This window comes from Atheta coriaria, unplaced genomic scaffold, assembly GCF_025399875.1.
Source record: "Atheta coriaria isolate IRGN ID8LTWV9N9 unplaced genomic scaffold, Caltech_Dcor_3.1 hic_scaffold_2_pilon, whole genome shotgun sequence".
Classification (NCBI taxonomy): Eukaryota; Metazoa; Arthropoda; class Insecta; order Coleoptera; family Staphylinidae; genus Dalotia; species Dalotia coriaria.
In genome coordinates, this window is record NW_027045444.1 from 1,693,220 (window position 1) to 1,713,406 (window position 20,187).

General features: G+C 33.2%; 6 protein-coding genes across 6 annotated transcripts in view; 5 read left to right on the plus strand and 1 right to left on the minus strand.

The window, feature by feature from the left end:
* Positions 1-15,204, minus strand: part of Flo2 (flotillin-2) — a 107,687-nt gene extending 92,483 nt beyond the window's left edge. Inside the window, exons 1-2 of the mRNA XM_065317074.1 lie at positions 15,082-15,204; positions 14,676-14,747 (exon numbers count right to left, since the gene is read on the minus strand). Of these exons, the coding sequence (XP_065173146.1) occupies positions 14,676-14,724 (49 nt within the window). The 5' untranslated portion in view covers positions 14,725-14,747; positions 15,082-15,204. The remainder of the gene's footprint in view (positions 1-14,675; positions 14,748-15,081) is intronic.
* On the plus strand, positions 76-1,116 carry LOC135801828 (uncharacterized). The gene is made up of 2 exons (XM_065315353.1): positions 76-547; positions 612-1,116. Exons 1-2 carry the CDS (start codon positions 426-428, stop codon positions 952-954), a joined length of 465 nt encoding a protein of 154 aa, XP_065171425.1. The 5' UTR covers positions 76-425; the 3' UTR covers positions 955-1,116.
* Positions 1,442-2,486, plus strand: LOC135803457 (uncharacterized). The gene is made up of 2 exons (XM_065317076.1): positions 1,442-1,999; positions 2,192-2,486. The coding sequence occupies exons 1-2, from the start codon at positions 1,764-1,766 to the stop codon at positions 2,325-2,327; spliced, it is 372 nt and encodes a 123-aa protein (XP_065173148.1). The 5' UTR covers positions 1,442-1,763; the 3' UTR covers positions 2,328-2,486.
* On the plus strand, positions 4,932-7,648 carry LOC135803452 (glucose dehydrogenase [FAD, quinone]-like). The gene is made up of 4 exons (XM_065317068.1): positions 4,932-5,363; positions 5,426-5,662; positions 5,723-6,853; positions 7,175-7,648. The coding sequence occupies exons 1-4, from the start codon at positions 5,102-5,104 to the stop codon at positions 7,561-7,563; spliced, it is 2,019 nt and encodes a 672-aa protein (XP_065173140.1). The 5' UTR covers positions 4,932-5,101; the 3' UTR covers positions 7,564-7,648.
* On the plus strand, positions 7,889-10,606 carry LOC135801568 (glucose dehydrogenase [FAD, quinone]-like). Its single transcript, XM_065315062.1, has 3 exons — positions 7,889-8,004; positions 8,550-8,747; positions 8,806-10,606. Exons 2-3 carry the CDS (start codon positions 8,558-8,560, stop codon positions 10,479-10,481), a joined length of 1,866 nt encoding a protein of 621 aa, XP_065171134.1. The 5' UTR covers positions 7,889-8,004; positions 8,550-8,557; the 3' UTR covers positions 10,482-10,606.
* A 504-nt stretch (positions 15,205-15,708) lies between the features above and the next one.
* Pp4-19C (protein phosphatase 19C) lies at positions 15,709-19,795 on the plus strand. The gene is made up of 6 exons (XM_065315200.1): positions 15,709-15,819; positions 16,027-16,200; positions 16,534-16,686; positions 17,055-17,355; positions 17,433-17,622; positions 18,919-19,795. Exons 2-6 carry the CDS (start codon positions 16,051-16,053, stop codon positions 19,046-19,048), a joined length of 924 nt encoding a protein of 307 aa, XP_065171272.1. The 5' UTR covers positions 15,709-15,819; positions 16,027-16,050; the 3' UTR covers positions 19,049-19,795.
* Positions 19,796-20,187: the final 392 nt, after the last annotated feature.

Here is a 20,187-nt window from a genome sequence, read left to right on the forward strand (position 1 = left end):
CCACTAAAGTATTCAAGGTTAACACAAATTTAATCGCTTTTTAACTACTGCAACTCACTTCAAAACTGTTTTAACACTTTTACCATATACACACATATTTGGAATACCGTACGTAATTCATTAACAATCAATTACAACCGCATAAGAATAGTTATTATCACCACTTAAAGCGGAAAAACAGCGATTAAAATCAAATCAATTATCACAACACCAAAATAAATACTCAAACATAATTAAACTTTCAAATACCCAAACAACTTCAATCCGGTAAAAATAAAAGGTGAAAGGGCAATAATAAACTGATAACAGTTTTTGAAAAGTGTAAAACAACAAAAAGTGTAAAAATCGTATAAATACTCCAAAATAAACCTCAAAAGACATCATTCACTGCTTGTTTGTTCAACAATCAACAACAAAACAACAAAATGTACAAGTTGGTATTCCTTGCACTCATCGGCGTCGCCCTTTGCGCCCCACAAACCCGCCGGTCTGAAGAACTCGACGAAAGAATCCACGACAAAGAAATCATCCAAAACGAAAGCGCACAGTAAGTCATCTCAAAATCAAAAAAAATAATAAAAAAAAATTATAAAACAATTCTTTATCCTTAGATATCAATTTGCTTCCAACGTCGAGGACCACATCAACGACCAAAGCCAACAGCGCGTGGAAGTCCGCGATGGTCTGAACGTAAAGGGAATGTACAGCTACAGCGATGGATACTTCAAGCGCACCGTTCAATACGAAGCCGACGACAAAGGTTACCGCGTTATCGGTGAAGAAGTAGTCCCACTGGAAGGCCCAAAAGTCAACCTCAACGGCATGGCTTCCGTCGCCCAGCAAGCCCATGGCACCGAATTGAAATACACCGTGCAATCCGTTCAATCAGACAAACCAACTGCTCGTCTTGTCGACACCGAGACCCTTTTGGCTGCTGCTTCCCGCCGTCAGTAAACTGACTTAACTTAAGTCACCTCAACTTAAGTCGTCATAACTTAAGTCATTTGAACTTAAGTCATCTCAACTTAAGTCATCTCAACTTAAGTCATGTTGATTAATTGTTACTTGTTATTTATTATATAATAAACAATCGATATGAAATAATCCGCATAGAAAGTGTTTTAATATAGACAACACATTATACATATTAGTGTATGTAAAGTTGCCTAACACAATTAGAGGGAGGAGCAAAATCCTTGAGTCAATTTGGTTAAGGCCTCAAAATTGTTACTTAATGATCACATACACGTATAAATCTGTTTCGTATACAGATGCAATACAAATACTTGAAAATTAACATGACTTAAGTCACCTACAATTCCACTCCACTCCAACTCTCGTAACAAACATCTTTTATGATGATTAACTTAAGCTAACTGCAAAATAAAATAGTTAAATAAGTAGCGAAATGTCCATGTGCGCGCGCGCAATATTGACTTAGCATAATTCTGCGACGTCAAATGTTAAGTCAAACACACAAATTGATTGTGTTGTTTTTCTTTATTCAAAATCTGTTCGCATATTGTTCGCGCGACTCGTTTTTCAACTCGACGGCGCATCATTTTGCGGTTTTCGAAACACACACATTCACACAAACAACATTTGACTTAAGTTAAGTCGTATATTAGAAGGCGGGCGGACGGTTCGCCCGAAAATTTAAAAAACATTAATCGATTTTTAAAGCGACTTTCGAATAAAATCGCCATTTGGTGCGCATCCAAAGTCATTTCGTCATCAATACTCAGCGCATCAACAACTTAAAAATGGCTGTGTCGTTATCAGTGATATTAGTGATAAGTTTGATATTAATCGAGACTAGTTGTGGTGAAATGGCAAGTGTCGAGCACAAAATGCAATCGGATTTGGAAAATGTCTTAAGTCACATGCGCATGGTCGTTAGAACCGGCATCAAAGTCAAGGGGACTTACTCATTCAGTGATGGAGAAGTCAGAAAAACAATTTACTACATAGCTGATAATAAAGGATATCGAATTACAGGGTAAGTAAATAAATTTGTATTTTTTATATGACTTAAGTCGTTGTAGTGAAAGTTACTTAAGTTAAGTAAAGTTAGGTAAATGTGTTAACTTGGTTGCATACGATGAAGTTGAAAGTGACTTAACTCGCACCTCATTAAAAACCACTTTGATGTGGCTTAAGTATGCTATACTAAGTAAATATTTTCTAATAGGGAAGACGTGGTGCCTGTCAAGGATAATCAACCGGTACGAATCTACCCTTTCCCAGATGATAATTTGCAAGAGTCGGAATTAAGTCAAGGATCAAAACACACGCAGTCGAGTCCAAGCTCACTAAATCCGACGTAAAACGTTTTTTGCTTAAATTAAGTACATGTGTACAACCGACTTAAGTACTATTATTATATCATATAAATAACTTAATTTTTATTTTGTTTACTTAAATATTGTAATTATATTAATTGTATTGTTGTATTCATGATTAATAAAATAAGGTCAGTAAATTAATTAACGCGACTTAAGTTAAGTTAAGTAAATTTGGTATAATTTCAATAGTAAATTGTTTTTGTAATGTCTGTTTATATTCATACATTCATATTCATATATGTAAGTTGAAATTTGAACGCTTTCGGAAGTGACTTAAGTAATTTATAGTCCTTGATTTAAAAAGTTTCTTAAATATTTCCTGATTTATTAATATTTCAAGAAAACTTCGTAATTGGAACATGTAATTCATAGCGCAATTAATTATATAGGTACTATGATACTGACTTACTTAATATTACTTAAGTTAAGTCAAGTTAAAAGTAGTTTTTTTATTGATTTTGTTTTATCTAACAAATATTTTATAGTAGCTAATAATATGTACGCGTAAGTTTTAGAGATGTGACTTAAGTAATATAAAGTTAACTTGTTTTGACTTAAGTCTAGTTTCAAATGTTTCATATAGATTGTATTTTATAAAAATATGAGTATTGATTTAATTATTAGTTATGATTTTCGCGCAGTAAACATACTTGTAAGTGACTTAAGTCATAAAGAGTAAACGAGACAAAACAACAATCTAAAAATGGAAAATAATTGTAATACTGGATCGCACTTTGATTGTGACTCACTTAATATGATTCAAGTTAAGTCATGTTACAGTAAAATCAAGTTTAGCAATATTTACACAATTTTATTGAATCTGATGGGAATATTTATACAAGTAGATTATATATAAGTAATTTTGGAGGTGACTTAAGTAACATAAAGTCAATTTGTCTAGCTTAAGTCAAAATTTACGATTTTCACAAAAATATATTCCGTATAAAAATATGATTATCGATTAATTTATTAGTTTTTAATTCTGCGCAGTAAACAGTAAACTGGCTTAAGTCATATAGCGCAAACGAGACAAAACTATATTGTTAACAAACAAACAAATAATAATATTCGCATAATTAATTCAAATTTTAATACTGACTAACTTAATATGACTTAAGTTAAGTCAAGTACAGTACAGTAAACTTTAATGATATTTTCTCTATTTCCTTGAATCCGGTGAATATATTTGTAGTGGTAGATAACATAAAAGTAGTTTGGGAGATGACTTAAGTATGATAAAGTAAACATGACTTAACTTAAGTCAAATTTTACGTTTTACATAAAAAATGTATCCAAATTCAAATATGAGCATTGATTTATTGATTAGTTATGATTTCTGCGCAGTAAACATACTTGTAACTGACTTAAGTCATAAAACACCAATGACCTTTTGTCTAAATTCTAAAAATACTCATAAATTTCTTTGATAAAAGTTCAGACCAGTAAAATATATATAAAAATCGAAATTTTCTAGTCTTAAACTGACTTAAGTCAACAAAATCATCAACTTTAATTCCTGTCACCTCTGCACTTAATTCAAGCTATAGATGCGCATTAAAACAACAAAGCGATAACTCACATCACGTTTGACCTGACCAGTTTCGGATAATTTTGGCCAATACGTGGAATGCGTACCAATTGCCAACCAAATCTTTGTCTAACCTACCTCAAAACACCAACCATCTCCACACAGGAAAAAAGGCACATACCTGCAACAAAAAAGAAAGAATCAATAAATTATAGCTTGTTAAAACAAAAGTTAAGTCATAATTTAAGTCAAACTCCCAAAAACCAGTTTTATTATATTAAAGCAAACTTTTTCTTTTTAATGTCTTAAGATAAGTCTCTAAACACACACGTGCGTTGGCATAAATCGCGTTGGTTTATGAACTTGTGTTCTAAGTCACCGAAAAAAACTGTGCTACGACTACGACCATTCAGAAAGTGCCGTAATCGAATCAAAACCACTACACGCTAAATTTTAGTGACTTAAGTCTAATCTCGTTTCGTAACTCGCCTTAACGGTAAAATCAACTTCGCGTACTCTGCCAAATTCCAAACTATATTCCACAATGATTCACAAAAACAATATTAAAGTGACTTAAGTCACACACGCGCGTATGTCGATATTTATCAACCGCACGTGTTTCATTACGATATTAAGTAATTAACCAATATTAACACATTTTATTACAATAGAAATACCAAAACAAAACAAAACAATACTTAAGTCAAGTGTAGATATCTTCTAAATGTGGAAATGACTTAAGTCACATATATACGAGTATATAATAAATACCAATACTAAGTTATATAACTATAATTATAATTTATGTAGAGCACACATGACTTAAGTCACTTTTTTACCAACAAGTGACTTAAGTTAAGTCAAGTCAAAAAATAGAAGTAAGTAACTTCCACGTTAGATTAACCACTGATATCAACTTAAGTCTACTTGACTTAACTTAAGTCAAGTATACTTAAGAAGACACAGTGCCGGTCAAGTTCATTGGCTCCCCGAGCAAGATCGGGGCAAGTCTTATCGTGCGTTTTTTTTTTATTCTTTCTTCTGCAATTTCTCAACTGGTCTTGGTCGACTTACACTTCCTTTAAATGTGTGCGCGTGTATAATATACGCGTGTGTTTGCGGATGCGAGACAGGTGTATATCAACCTGACTGCGCACGTCCAACGGTCAGTCGGAGTTGTGCCCAGAAAGTATACAGAGCTCCGATTAAAAAAAAAACAGACCCAAACATGAAAAAAATTAAATTAAAGTGCATCACGACAACAACCCTTATTTGGGTGGTAGTCACATGTTTGTGTTGGATTGGTCCAGTGGTGGGTCAACAGGATGAAGATCTGGTCACGGATTACGAGGGGCAGGTGAACGTGGACATCCTAAACCGGTTAAACAAGATCGCCACGGATTACGAGCGAATGATGAACCGGAACGGGAAGTTTCTCTTCTGGCAGAGGTTCTATCAACAACCCTATGAGAGACCCATTGTGGAATATAGTAAGATTTGTTTATAAAAAGTTAAAAAACTATTTTTATAAATTTTTTGTTTTTATCCCTAGGACCTATTCCCGTAATGCCCAAATTCGAGACCTATGACTTTGTGGTTGTGGGTTCCGGGTCCGCAGGGTCAGCCCTGGCCAATAGACTTTCAGAAAACCCCAACTGGAAGGTCCTTCTATTGGAAGTAGGAAAACAACCTAGTTTCATCACGGATATACCTGGGATCTGTGCTACCTTCCAGATGACTGATTACAACTGGGGATATCTGATGGAAAAACAAGATAATATGTGTTTAGGTATGAAGTTGATGGTCTGAACCCTCTAATCAAAAAAATCTTATTCTAAAATCATTTTAGGTCTCGAGGGACAAAGAATGGCTTGGCCCAGGGGTCGTGCCCTTGGAGGTTCCTCCATAATCAACTATATGATCCATGTCAGGGGTAACCGTCGTGATTATGACCGTTGGGCTGCTATGGGTAACCCAGGTTGGTCCTACAAAGACGTCCTCCCTTATTTCAAAAAACTAGAAGATAACAATGTGAGATATACAGATCAGACTTATAGGAATCGAGGTGGGCCCATAAGTGTTCAGGATGTACCCTTCCGGTCACAGGTGGTAGACGCCTATGTGAAATCCTGCATGGAAGCAGGTCATAAATACGTAGACTACAATGGTAAACGTCAAATGGGTGTCTCCTACGTTCAAGCCACAACTAGACGTGGTATAAGAGCAAGTGGGGAATCTGCTTATCTAAGACCCATTAGGGACCGACCCAATTTGACAATCCTAACTGAATCAAGAGCTACTAGATTAATCATAGATGATAATTTAAGGGTTACAGGAGTACAATATGTGAGAAACAGACAATTCCATTATGCCAATGTGACCAAAGAGGTCATCCTCTCAGCTGGGACCTTCAACTCACCTCAATTATTAATGTTGAGTGGTATAGGTCCAAAAGACCACCTTCAGGAATTAGACATCCCTGTTTTAAGGGACCTGCCTGTAGGTCAAAAAATGTACGACCATGCTACATATCCAGGAGTAATATTCACAATCAATGAAACCCTATCAATCAATTATGCAGATCTTACAGCTCCAAGAAGTATGATCCAACTACTAAATGGTCAAGGACCTTTGACCAGTATAGGAGGAGTAGAAGCTCTTACTTATATCAAGACCAATATTAGTAGAGATGCAGATCCCAAGTATCCAGACATGGAACTCATCTTCATAGGAGGGTCATTCGCTACGGATTACGGGTTGGTCTATCGGAGAACATTTAGGATCTCAGATGAAGTCTACAATGCTCTCTGGAAACCTCTGGAGAGGATCGCGAGGCAAACATGGACAGTGTTTCCTATGCTGGTACATCCCTATAGCACGGGTAGTGTTAAACTCAAGAGTAAGAACCCTTATCACTGGCCCAGGTTGTATGGGAACTTTTTTACTGATCCGGAAAACTTGGATATCAAGACTTTTATTGGTAAGTAGGAAATTTTTAGAGGTAGTTGGAGATTTAGGACCATAACCCTCTATAATATCATAAAAACAACCCTGGGGCTTTAACCTAACCCTTTATCTAAAGACCTAAATCAAAATTTCCTGGTAAATATCCAGATATCCAATTGGGTCTTCAGTAGGACTACCTAAATAGCAGATAGGTCCTAGAAAACCACCCTAAATCAAGGGTCCTATTGGGTTATCAAAGGTCCCAATGACCAATCCCTATTTTTATCCTTCTTAGGAGTTAGACACTGCCTCAAAACAACCAAAAACCCATTTTACTAAAAATTTTACTTTCCAGCTGCTATACGTGAAGTCCAACGCATAAGCAACTCCCCAACCTTCCAACGCTTCAACTCCCAGCAAGTAAAAACCAAGATCCCCGGCTGCCGCCACCACGAATGGGACACAGACGCCTACTGGGAGTGCTCCCTACGTCACATCACCGGCACCCTCCACCATCAAGTAGCCACAGCAAAAATGGGCCCCGCTTCCGACCCCGAAGCAGTCGTCGACGCCAAACTAAAAGTCTACGGTATCCAAGGTCTACGCATCGCAGACTGCAGCATCATCCCGCTACCATTAACCGCACACACCAACATACCCGCAATGATGATCGGCGAAAAGGCCGCTGATCTCATCAAGGAAGAATGGGCCAACGCACAGGGCACATTCGACCCGAGAGCATAAACATAATAATAATAATGTGATATTTTTAAAACCGTTTTATTTTAAGCAATATTAATAATAATAAATGAATTTTTTACTGACTCAAGTTCAATATAATTAATAATTAAATGGTTGCTCATCAAAATCCCAGCGCAGAAAAAATCCGAATTTTATCCGCAAGATAATATCTGGTTTTGTTTTCAACGATATAATTCTCGCTAAGCGAGAACACACATACATGGTCGCCATCGATCAACATTTTTAATTGCCGCGGACAAGGTTAACGCTTCATCAATATCAATAGCAAATACTCGACCGCGCTGCAAAATTCCAGCGACGCGAAGAACTGGAGAGAGAGGTGGTGGTCGGGTGCAGAGAATATAAATTCGTCAATCGCATGAAATCATCTCAGTTATTGTTCAGATCACTTGTGAAACAATCAAATAACTTCAACAGAAAAAGGTAAATATTTTTTATAAATTATTAATAACAATTAAATTAATTATAAACAAATTAAATTAAAAAACTAAAAATATTTAAATTTTATAAACCTTGGACCTACTTTCATACTGGTAGATAAAACACAACAACAAAATTTTTAAACATTCACAGATGAGTGATTTTTGATTGTCGATCAATTTGTTTATAAATCCATCCAATAACACTCTCAATAACAAATCAAAATAGAATTAGTATTATTAGTTAAGTATAGTATTATTAGAAACCATGAAAAGTAAAAGTGCACCACACAATGAAAACGACAATGAAAAGTGACTTAACTTAAGTTATGTTTTAAGTCAACTTGACTTAACTTAAGTCACTTGTGTAAATGCATCTTAAGATAGCCGCAATTACATTTTTATAACATTTGCATACTCAACCTGTAATAATATTTTATGCAAATGACTTAACCGCAAAGTAGACTTACACTTCTTGGAATTACGAGTAAGAATAAAGTGCACATGAGCATAAAATTAATTGTAGCAATTTATAAAACTTGTTTGCAGTGGCCAAGATGAAGATATCTTTGGTTTTTCTGGGATTATTCCTGGTAATTTGCACAAATGCGTCGCCATTTGATTTGGCTAAGGAGTTAATGGAAAAATACAAAACTGGAATGGCGGATTTGATTAAATCAGCCAAGGATTATCATCCAAAAGAGTTTAGTTTCAACGAATTGTTCAAAGACAAAGAAGTTTTAAAACGTGAGTAATTTTTTTTCAAAAAAAATTATTTTTTTTTAATTTTTTCAAAATTTATAAGACCCTCATGAATTTGACTTCATCATCGTGGGAGCTGGTACCTCCGGAGCAGTCCTCGCCTCCCGCCTATCCGAAGTCCCAGAATACAGTGTCCTACTCCTGGAAGCAGGCCAACCCGAATCCGTCATCTCAAAAATCCCCTCAATGCATCCCCACGTCTCCAAACTCCACCACTGGGGTTACCAATCAACCCCACAGAAACACTGGTGTCAATCCCATGAAAACCACCAGTGCCCCATCCCCACAGCCAAAATAATCGGAGGTACTACATCAGTAAATGAAATGATCTACAACCGAGGCAACAAACGTGATTTTGACACCTGGGCTGATGAAGAAAACAAAGACTGGTGCTACAACGATGTCCTGCCCTACTTCAAAAAATCCGAAAACGCTCATCTTGTTAATTTTGATAGGAAGTATCATAGCAGTGGAGGTCTTCAAAGTGTCGAAGACAACGACCATGATTTCAACATGACCAAAAAGTTCATCAAAGCAGGTGAAGACCTTAAATACCCTGTAGTGGATTACAATGGTAAGGAACAACTAGGGTTCAGCACTGTTCAACTTATGACCTTCCATGGGACAAGATCAAGTAGTTTTGCTTCTTTTATCGAGAACCAAAGAAGGAAAAACTTGTATGTTTTGAAGGATAATGTTGTAGTGGAGATTCTGATCAGTCCACATACCAAGGAAGCCCAAGGAGTTAAATATATAGATCCCAGTGGTAAGGTAAAAACAGTCAAAGCTACCAAGGAGGTTATCCTGAGTGCTGGAGCAATCAACACAGCAAAATTACTACTTTTAAGCGGAGTAGGGCCTGAAAAAGATCTCAAAACCCATGAAATTGATTGTGTGGTAGATCTCCCAGTAGGAGAACACCTTAGGGATCATCCCACAGTAGACCTTCATTTTAAACATGAAGAGGACCATAAAGAAAAACGTGAAACCCATGAACATGAAGAACATGAAGAGAAAAAAGAAGATAAAAAAGATGCTAAAAAAGAAGGTAAATTTATAGACCTTCCTGAAGACCCATTTGAACATGACCTCCTCCAATACCTCAAAAACAACCATGGGGCTTTAACCCAACCCTCAATCAAGGCCCTAGCCCAAATAAAAACACCTTCATCCAAAGCCCCTGGTAAATACCCTGATATCCAACTGAGTCTCCGCCAGGACTACCATAATGATAAATACATTCTATCTGTGACCCTTAACCACCCTAAATCTTATGGTAGTGTTAAATTGTCATCAGGGGATTTATTAAAATTCCCTCTGGTTGATCCCAACTTTTACTCAGATGAAGAAGAAGTTGATTTTAATACAATGAAAGAAGGTATTAAACTAGCTCGTGAGGTGGCCCATAAAATGGGTCTGCATGAAATAGTAGATTCCGAATGTGTGAAGGATAATGTCAAGTCTGATAGTCATGATGATCAAGATGAGTGTATTATCAAGCATCATACAAGAGCAATCGGAGATTTTACTGGTACGACTAGGATGGGTTCAGATGAGCATAAGAATGTGGTTGATGATAAACTGCAGGTGCATGGTGTGCATAAACTGAGAGTGGTGGATTTGGCGGTGGTGCCGGTTAGTATTACTGGAGATGTGAGGGCTACGGGAATTATGATCGCTGAGAAGGCTGGGGATTATATTAAACATGCTTGGAAATAATTGATGGGATTATGTGTTTTGAAGAGTTCAAGAGTGACTTGATGAATTGTAAAAATGTATTCGGAATTTTGATTATATTTAATGTTCGGTTTTATTATTGTAATAAAATTATTTTTGGATTATAACTGGTTTCTTTTTTATTTTTTTGGTGCGTAAAATGTTTTTTTCGTTTGTTTTTTAGATTTATTGATATTTTATTACTTTTTTAATTGGTTGGAAATGTAGTTAAAATTTAGTTTAAAAAATAAATTGACAAACAACACAATAAAACTAAAAAATAAAACGGATAAATGGATTTGATAATTGTTTTTCTATTGCCAGCTTTAAAGCATCAGTTTCTCCATGGATTTGAGGCACCAAAAGTGGTACTTTAAACACGGACTACCAAAGCTGTGACTAAAGTACTTTATTAAACTAAAATTTAATAGATATTAATTTTATAACGTGTTTCAATAGTTGAAAATGCCAGTAAAGGTACAACTCAACAAGTTATAACAAAAAATAAATAATTATATACTGAGGGATTACGTAAACTTACTAAAAATCAAATGTAATGTAATTAGGGCTTCACGCGATACCGAGACTTTTCTCGTATCGTCTCGCTCTCGTCTCGGAAAAGCGAGACGATACCGAGACGAGACGTGTTTTATCAATTTCTCGGCGATACCGATACCACAGTCCGAGTCTCGTTTTTGGTCTCGTTATTGGTCTCGTTACTTTTTTTTATGAAGTTGTTATTAGAAAAATGGGAAAAGGTCCAATATATGAAATCCAATATATGACCATCTGTGAAATATTTCTTGTGTATATTCAAAAGAACAAGTTAGTAACCGAATATCATGACCTTTTTGACTTTTGAAAGTTTTATGAAAATTTTGTCTTTGTTTACACATCCGGAGACATATTTTTGTGTTTTTCTGTACTTCTTGAAGCAAAGATATTGTATACATCTGGGTAAGTTAGGAATTGTAGACGTGCGCCGCTTACTTTCAACACAAATCAACTCGATTATTGTACCCTAGTATACATTAACGTTTAAAAATTTGAAACATTAAAAAATATATTTTCAATTAAAAGTGATGCAATCAAAAATTAATATTTTAAACTATGACTAAACTTTTGAACTGCAAAGATCTAAAACGGAGTTCTACTTAAGGCTTCACACGATACCGAGACTTTTCTCGTATCGTCTCGGTCTCGTATCGCTTTTGCGAGTCAATTCTACGTATGTGTCAATTCTATCAATAAGATTTGCAATTTTATTTTAAAGAAATTAATTATATAAAGAATTGCTAATAATGCACTTCAGCGCGCCATCTCGGATTCAACTATTTAACTATAACTATGATTGAATCTCAATGCCAACTTTAATCCTATAGAAAAAGACTGTTTTTAGGGTTTTCCCGGCAATTATTCGAATATTTCCCGCAGTGAAAACCATCCTTGGATTTTAAGAAACATTTTAAAAAAAGAATTGGCCAAATTGATCAAAGCGTTGTTGAGTTATGCGCTTACCAACAGATTTTGCGATTCATTTTTATATTACAGAAGATAATAATCAACATGAAAAATTTATGCAACTACAGTAGAATCTTGATAACTCGAATGTCAAGGGAAACCAAAAAAATTCGAGATAGCAAGTGTTCGACTTAACAAGAATTTCGAGATATGAAGAGTTAACTCATCAAATTTCGACATAAAAAGGCACAATTTCATAGAACAATTATTACGACAAATTACATTAGGTAACATAAAATGAAAGTCAAGTACATAATTATAATGAATGAACTTACACTGTATGTTTTAAATAATTGATAAAAAATCTGTTATCTTCGTTTGATTCAAGCCATTTACAGATTTTTTATCAATTATTTTTTCTAGTTCATATAGTGAACCGAATATATGATACTCGATATCATTACATCTTTCAATGTAAGTTCCTAGTGTATCAATTGCTGTATTGTACTCATGTTGTTGCTTGTTAACAGCCAAACAAATATGTACTGACTGAGCCAAGTAACCAAAAGTGACCAAAAATGAAGAAACATAACATCTGTGTTTCTTAGAAATTAGAAAGTTTATTGAATGAATTCATTCCTTGCACGTGTGCAAAACAAAAACAATAGATAAGAGGCCCCGAGCCCCGAACATTCCTTTTTGATTTTATTGCCACGAGTTTTAAGCTCCGGGAATCTCGAGTAAGAAATCATAAAATTTTATGAACTTCGACTTACTGAGGTAGTATTTGCAGTTCGAGTTACTAAGTATTAAAATGTACGAGTAATGCCTCACAGGGAAATAACTTATTGTTCGAGTTACTGAGTCTAAAAAATTCGAGTTAGTGCGTCGTTCGGGGTTCAGCGGAAGGGAATAGCATATCTTTTCGAGTTACTGAGGATTACGACTTAACAAGGTTCGAGTTATCAAGATTCTACTGTATAAAATAATACACGCAATAAAAAAATTTAAAATATTTCCTTTAAACATTTTTTCATCCATGATATATGCAACCAAATACACTAATACAAATAATAGTAATGTATATTAAATTGCCTAATGAATATTACAAGTTCATGTTACAACGGGTGTGAATATCCTGGGGTAAAGGGTGACTCTGAACACCCTTTTCATAAAAAGCACTCATATTATATACATATTCACCCCTCGCAATTCACGATATTATCGTCACTAAGAAAACAGACCGGGAAAAAATCAATAACCGCATGTGCTCATGCAGGGAAAACAATGCCGCGTGATACGAGTATGTGGGTTAGAACACAATTACTCTGTGCTAAATTTGGCTCGGACTTGGCTAGAAAAACAATTTCACTGACGCAAACCCACTTGACCCGCCAAATATCAACATAAATAGTTGAAAACATGCAAAAAGTTAAATGATGGTTTATAAAATAAAATCCAACACAAATTTTATTTAAAAATGAGTTTAATATTAAATAATAACAAATATTAACGTAAAAAAATAATAATAAAACAAAAAATTATGTTTTTTGCAATTGTTCTGCTTAATTCTGAAGTGTTACTTGCAGCAACAGTCGAAATTAATAACAAACTAAAAAAGAAACAAACATTTTTAGAAAAACCACAAAATTAATTAATTCCAACAATTTCTACTGTTAATATATCAACAAAATAACTAATTATTACTTATGTGTTTCTAAGATTACTAACAAATACTACTATTAGTAATTTTGTCATAATTATTACTAAAATTATTGTAAAAACATAATAATTCAGAGAGTAACACAAAAATACCAAAAAATCTATATGACATTTTTAACTTTTTTGTTTATAACTTGATTAATAAACAAATTGAAGTTTTTATATTTTCAGGACTTAAAATAGATTAAATTAACTTTCCTAAAATGTTTAATTCATTCGTTTATCGCTATTAGTTTTTCTGTTATCACCAAAAATAGAAGAAATATTAAGATTTTTGTAATTGTGCACTGTTCTGTTAATAACAATTAAACAACACAAGTTGGAAAATTTATATTTTCAAGACTTATTGTTAATTAAATTACCTTTAAATTACTGCGTAATTAATCATTTTATCATAATTAGTTAAAAAGTTACAAGAAAAATTTATCACAACTATCTCAAAAATACTTGAAAATATGCTTTAACCCAAATATTTGTTAATAACTTTTAAACTAATTAATATTCATCTAATATTTTTGCTTCATAATATAAATTATTATATTATCTTTGCATTAAAATTCTATTATTAGCTGTATTTCAATGAGTTTAGCACGAAATTCAAGTTAAAAATAGTAATAATACACTTGTTGCTACTCTGATTGCCATAGCAACCACACTTTTATGAATAAAAACACCAATTCATCACATGTAGTTCACGTTATTCCCAACGTGACTAATGACCTTAACAATCAATAGAACACTTCCTCTTCTTGTTATTTGCAACGTTATGCAAAGTTATCAACTAAAATCGCTATATTTTAATTATTATGTAAACTTTCAAGAATATTATGTGTTTTCTGATTAAAATATTGCAGATGATGTTAGTATAAGTACTAATAAAGCAGTTATTGTTGATATTTCATCTGATAAACCATTTATTAACGATTTACAATCAATTTTCTACTTTGTTTCATTCTCTTGATTATTTGCCATCTAAAAATGTACAAAAAGCCACAAAAAATCAACAATTCCTACCTGAAACGATGAGCGCTTCGTTCGGCCCGACTGTATGAATGTTCCCCATGATTTGTTCACAACACCAGCACACTGAAACCAAAAATAAAGCAATTAAATCAATTAATTACATAGTTGAAGCATCACATGACTCAGAAATCTTAACAGTTCTTTATACAACCAACCAAACACCATAAATCAAGCTATTTTTGATAGTCGTAAACACAAACTAGTTGTACAAGTTTTTTTGGGTAGGGTTTATATCGCAAATTGTTAGTTAAATCGCATTAATTGATGAAAATGTTTATCATCAAGGAAATAAGAGTAAACTTCAAGAAAAACGCTTATAATTTGTGTTCTGACAGGCACAGCGGTGATAGCTAGGTGGGAGAATGTAGCGGAAGGTAGAAAGAAGCGTTATAATCACCTTAAGCACACGTATTAGCTTGTATTCGTCACTAATTAACACTCAAAGACCACAAATACCGACGAACAATCACTATAAACAGCGCTAGGCGAGAAGGTTATGTCTGATGCAAAACCAAACAACCTTGACGTCACTGATTTAGTTCTAAATTCCACCGTAAAGGAAGAAATCGATTGGATTTGAATTTCAAACAATAATTAATTAAAGTTAAATACACCAACGATATATTAATTATACATATATGGACGTGAAATTTAATTTAGTTTAGATTGATGTATAATAGTTGTATTTTTATAGGATATACGCGGCCAAATCTTTGCTTTTATTACCTAAAGCATACTGTACACATATTGCATCATTTTTCGACAGATTTCAGTAAAAATTTTTTGGATTAATAATAAATACATTAGATAACTTAATGTAATTCGATGTAAAAATTAATTTACTATTTGAATATATCTAGTTTAATGCTCCAAACATTCTAATTGTTTAAATATTAATGTTTATTGTTTGAATTTTTACTGTAAACCTACTGCAGCGACCTCTACATACTCAAGGCTATATATCCATCTCACTTAGACTTTACCTATGCACCAAAATTTCCTCTTGCTGTCTTTGTCACATCAACGCAAGTTGACGTATGTCGTGACTTCGTTAGTGTTTGCGCCGTTCATTTTATCGTCCGCTAGGAATCGCAGCGTTTATCCCGAGGAGTGTTCATAAATTTGCGATTTCCAGGTAAATTACCATCATTTAAATGTTAATTTCACATCTTATAACAACCTAAACACCTCCTGCACTTGTTTTCATGCAGATTTTGCATGTAAATCGCCCGAAATTGACATTACAACACTTCAATGACAAATATGTCGACATAACCCTCAATAATGTTGATTCATAGCAAAGCTATCAGAGTAACACTTGTAATTCGTGTGTTTTGTTTAGAAAAGCAGAGAAAATCAGCAAAGGATGACGGACACGAGCGATTTGGACCGCCAGATCGAGCAGCTGAAGCGTTGTGAGATCATTAAAGAGGCTGAAGTGAAGGCACTCTGTGCTAAAGCTCGGGAGATTCTCGTAGAAGAGTCAAATGTTCAAAGGGTAGACTCACCAGTCACTGTAAGTAATATTTAAACATTTAACAATCAATTATGGAAAGAATTTTGTTGATTTTTTCATAAAAATCCACAAAAACTTGCACAAGTTGTTTGTACATTTATTTTTGTTTATAACTTTCTCAGTATAAACAATAACAAATTTTAAATATGCACTGCTTAAAGTAGAATAAATTCTCTTTAAAGTACAGTTTAATTTATTATTTTGTGATGATTAGTTTGGTAGTTATCATGAATTAAAGTTGAAAGTTGTCATTTTTTTGTTATTTGTTGATAAATGTTGAAATATTGAAGCAATTAAGTTAATATTTGGTAATTTTGTGGTTCTTGTTGATAGGTATGTGGTGATATTCATGGACAATTCTACGATCTGAAAGAACTCTTCAAAGTTGGTGGAGATGTACCGGAATCCAACTATCTCTTCATGGGTGACTTTGTTGATCGTGGATTTTACAGCGTGGAGACTTTCCTTTTACTTCTTGCACTCAAAGTGAGTTAAATTAAACTAATAATTAATATTTTCATTAAATAACTAGCAAAATATTGGTTTTATGTCGATTTTTAAAGATTTTACTGAGTTTTAGCTCATTTTTGCCTTTAATTGTTGATAAATAGTTATAAACAAATGTAAAAAGGTGAAAATTAGGTTCAGATGAACTTGAATTTAATTATCTTTCGTTTTGTGTTTAAATAATTAATGTCTATTGTTGCATTCTTGAGTTATCAACAAATTTATGAAGAATTTCTAAGATTTCAACGCAATATATCTATAAATTGCTCATAACTTTTATCATTTCCATCCAAATTTGATTATTTTGGTATTGAATGATAGCTAATTAAATTATGAATCAATTTCAGGTGAGATACCCAGACAGAATCACATTAATCCGTGGCAATCATGAATCTCGCCAGATCACACAAGTCTACGGCTTTTACGACGAATGCCTCCGTAAATACGGCTCCATCACAGTATGGCGCTACTGCACCGAGATCTTTGACTACCTATCACTGTCAGCTATCATCGACGGTAAAATTTTCTGCGTGCACGGCGGTCTCTCACCTTCGATTCAAACCTTAGATCAAATTCGCACGATTGATCGTAAACAAGAGGTGCCACACGATGGGCCGATGTGTGATTTATTGTGGAGTGATCCAGAAGGTATAAGATTGATAATATATTGTTGTATAGTTGAATTAGAGTAATTGTTTTTGTTTTTTTGTGTTTGGTGTTGTTAGATACGCAAGGATGGGGCGTATCACCACGAGGTGCTGGTTATCTCTTTGGATCTGACGTCGTCTCGCAGTTTAATTCGGCGAATGAGATTGATATGATCTGCAGGGCGCATCAATTGGTCATGGAGGGGTACAAGTGGCATTTTAACGAGACTGTTTTGACTGTGTGGTCTGCTCCCAACTATTGCTACAGGTAAGTTGTGTAAATATTTATTGTTTTAGTGATGACAAATATATTTCGCGATATATATGGTAAATAAGTTGAAGAATTTAATTATCTTTTATTTAATATGTAAATATTTGTGTTTTTATAAATAATCAGGGAATTACGGTTAATTTTAGTCAAAAATACGATTTTTTGCATGTTTTTGTTTATAATTTTTAAAAGACTTATCAAAGTGGTGTTTTATGATGTGAGGTGATAAATAGTTAAATTACCTTTAATATTTTATCAAAATTGTTAACTTTCAATAAGAAATGTTTCAATTATTAGCGAAATAATGGAAAGTTTTGATATTTTTGCCAGTTTTATTACATTCTTGTTTATAACTTTATTAAAATCGACTAAATAACAGCAACAACTTCCTTGTATGTTGTTTCATGATTGATAATGTCATTATATGAATAATTCACCGAAATTCTTTCAAGAAATGTGCAAGTTATTACGAAAATAACTAGCAAGTTGTAATTTTTTAATTATTTCTCTTACATTTTTGTTTATAACTACTGTAAAACAAACTGAGACTAATATTTTATGATATAGTGTGATACATAATTTAATTATCTTCAATAATTTACTAAAATCATGAAATTTTAACAAGTATTTCTTGAGTTATTAGTAAAATACTGAAAATTGTGGTGTTTTGCCATTTTTGTTACATTTTCGTAAAAATCGTTCACAAAACAAACGAAAACATGTCTTTCATGAGGTGATACAAAAAGTAAATTAATTATTTTCATCAACAAAGCGAAATTATCAAGTTTTTTGAAGAAATATTAAAATTATTAGTAACAAAATGCAATTTATATCATTTTTTGTTACTTTTTTGCTTATATCTTCTAAAAAACAAACTCAAACTTGCATTTTATTGTATTTTATGATAGCTGAATCTATTATTTGTAAGAATTTACGCAAAATATTAAACTGAACCCAGTTTTTCTGGTAATTTTAAGGTAAATAATGAAAAATTGTGGGGTTTGACAGTTTTTCTCACATTTTTGTTTATAACATTTTTAAACATTCACAAACAAACATTTTTTGATATTTTATAATAGATAATCATATTATCTTTATTATTACAAAATATTATTCAATTTGAACAAAAATTGCCCAAGTTATAAGCCAAATACTTAAAAATTGCAATGTTTAATCATTTTTCTAACGTTTTTATCCATAATTTTATAAATTTTCATACAAAATCTCATTTTATTCTTGTTTCTGATAACTAATAAATTGTTTATTAACATTTTGTGTTTTTTTCTATTCCAGATGCGGTAATGTAGCGGCAATCCTAGAACTAAACGAACATCTGCAGCGCGACTTTACGATATTTGAGGCAGCGCCGCAGGAAACACGAGGCATACCCTCAAAGAAGCCGCAGGCCGACTATTTCCTTTAACTTAAACTTATTAAATATACACATCCTAAACTATCCCCAAACCTCTCTCATGTTCCCCGATCACCATCCATGTCTTCTTATACAATCAACCTACTAATATTAATCTTATTTATAGATATAATAATTACCATACTTTAAATACACAATTACAACAAGTGGAAATGCAAAACAAACAATGCAACACAATTGCAAACAGAAAACAAACCAACAAAGAGATTGATTCATCCATCATCATCAGTTCAATAATATTGTTAGTGTAGTTGCTAGTTTCTAAGACGGTAGATTAATTTAGTCGTTTATTTTTTCACTCGTGGATGATGTATACTGTCAATTTTTACATTTCAATCACACACAGGTATTTTTACGAAGCGCAAGAAGTACGAATTAAGCATTTGGCGCATTTTAGATAAAAATAATGGTAAATTGAAAAATTGTACGCGAAACGAATAGGCGAACACGATAAAACACGTATTTTTTGTATATAAAAACAATTCGTACAAGTGTAACATGTAATTAACTACTACTACTATTTAAATGGAGCTGATGCAACATCCCCAACGATTCATTCACGCGTATTTGTGCCCATTGATGATATATATTGATTATTGATGTATAAACTGCCAACTTTTACGATTACAACGTGCGAGTAGAGTTGTGACGCTGCGGTAGGCGAGGTAAATCATGGTTGATGTTTGTGTTTGTCGCTTTTTGGTTCTTTTCTACAAAATAAATCAAAATTGAATGGAATTGAATCAAATTACATGTACACAAACCTATTGTATGGTAAAGATTAGGAAATAAACTTGTTTAAATCAATGTAATATTCTAAATTATTCAATTTGAGTCAAAAAGTTATCTAGAAATAAACTTTTGAACAGCACTGGTAGATGTCGGTACTTAAAAATTTACAGATTTCTGTATTTATTTTTCAGTCATGGTATCTTTGGATATACGCCGACAGATGGCGCACTAAAACGAAACAAATTATTTTAACTAAAAAACGTTTTTACCAATTATTTTATCCGTTTTTGTAGTAAATTTAATTAATAATTTTATTTTAAAACGTTTAATTTTATCTAAATGATTAGTAAAACGCCAGAACCAGTTAATATAACAAAATTAAAATCTGCAAACTTCTG

What these genes read in the sequence shown, in the direction of transcription:
- LOC135803457 (XM_065317076.1), top strand. Translation starts at nt 1,764, where the DNA reads ATGGCTGTGTCGTTATCAGTGATATTAGTGATAAGTTTGATATTAATC. An exon ending in AAAGGATATCGAATTACAGG is followed by an intron (nt 2,000 to 2,191) that starts GTAAGTAAATAA and finishes ATTTTCTAATAG; the next exon opens with GGAAGACGTGGTGCCTGTCA.
- LOC135803452 (XM_065317068.1), top strand. Translation starts at nt 5,102, where the DNA reads ATGAAAAAAATTAAATTAAAGTGCATCACGACAACAACCCTTATTTGG. An exon ending in GAGACCCATTGTGGAATATA is followed by an intron (nt 5,364 to 5,425) that starts GTAAGATTTGTT and finishes TTTTATCCCTAG; the next exon opens with GACCTATTCCCGTAATGCCC. An exon ending in ACAAGATAATATGTGTTTAG is followed by an intron (nt 5,663 to 5,722) that starts GTATGAAGTTGA and finishes AAATCATTTTAG; the next exon opens with GTCTCGAGGGACAAAGAATG.
- LOC135801568 (XM_065315062.1), top strand. Translation starts at nt 8,558, where the DNA reads ATGAAGATATCTTTGGTTTTTCTGGGATTATTCCTGGTAATTTGCACA. An exon ending in AGACAAAGAAGTTTTAAAAC is followed by an intron (nt 8,748 to 8,805) that starts GTGAGTAATTTT and finishes AAAATTTATAAG; the next exon opens with ACCCTCATGAATTTGACTTC.
- LOC135801828 (XM_065315353.1), top strand. Translation starts at nt 426, where the DNA reads ATGTACAAGTTGGTATTCCTTGCACTCATCGGCGTCGCCCTTTGCGCC. An exon ending in ATCCAAAACGAAAGCGCACA is followed by an intron (nt 548 to 611) that starts GTAAGTCATCTC and finishes CTTTATCCTTAG; the next exon opens with ATATCAATTTGCTTCCAACG.
- Pp4-19C (XM_065315200.1), top strand. Translation starts at nt 16,051, where the DNA reads ATGACGGACACGAGCGATTTGGACCGCCAGATCGAGCAGCTGAAGCGT. An exon ending in GGGTAGACTCACCAGTCACT is followed by an intron (nt 16,201 to 16,533) that starts GTAAGTAATATT and finishes TCTTGTTGATAG; the next exon opens with GTATGTGGTGATATTCATGG. An exon ending in TTTTACTTCTTGCACTCAAA is followed by an intron (nt 16,687 to 17,054) that starts GTGAGTTAAATT and finishes AATCAATTTCAG; the next exon opens with GTGAGATACCCAGACAGAAT.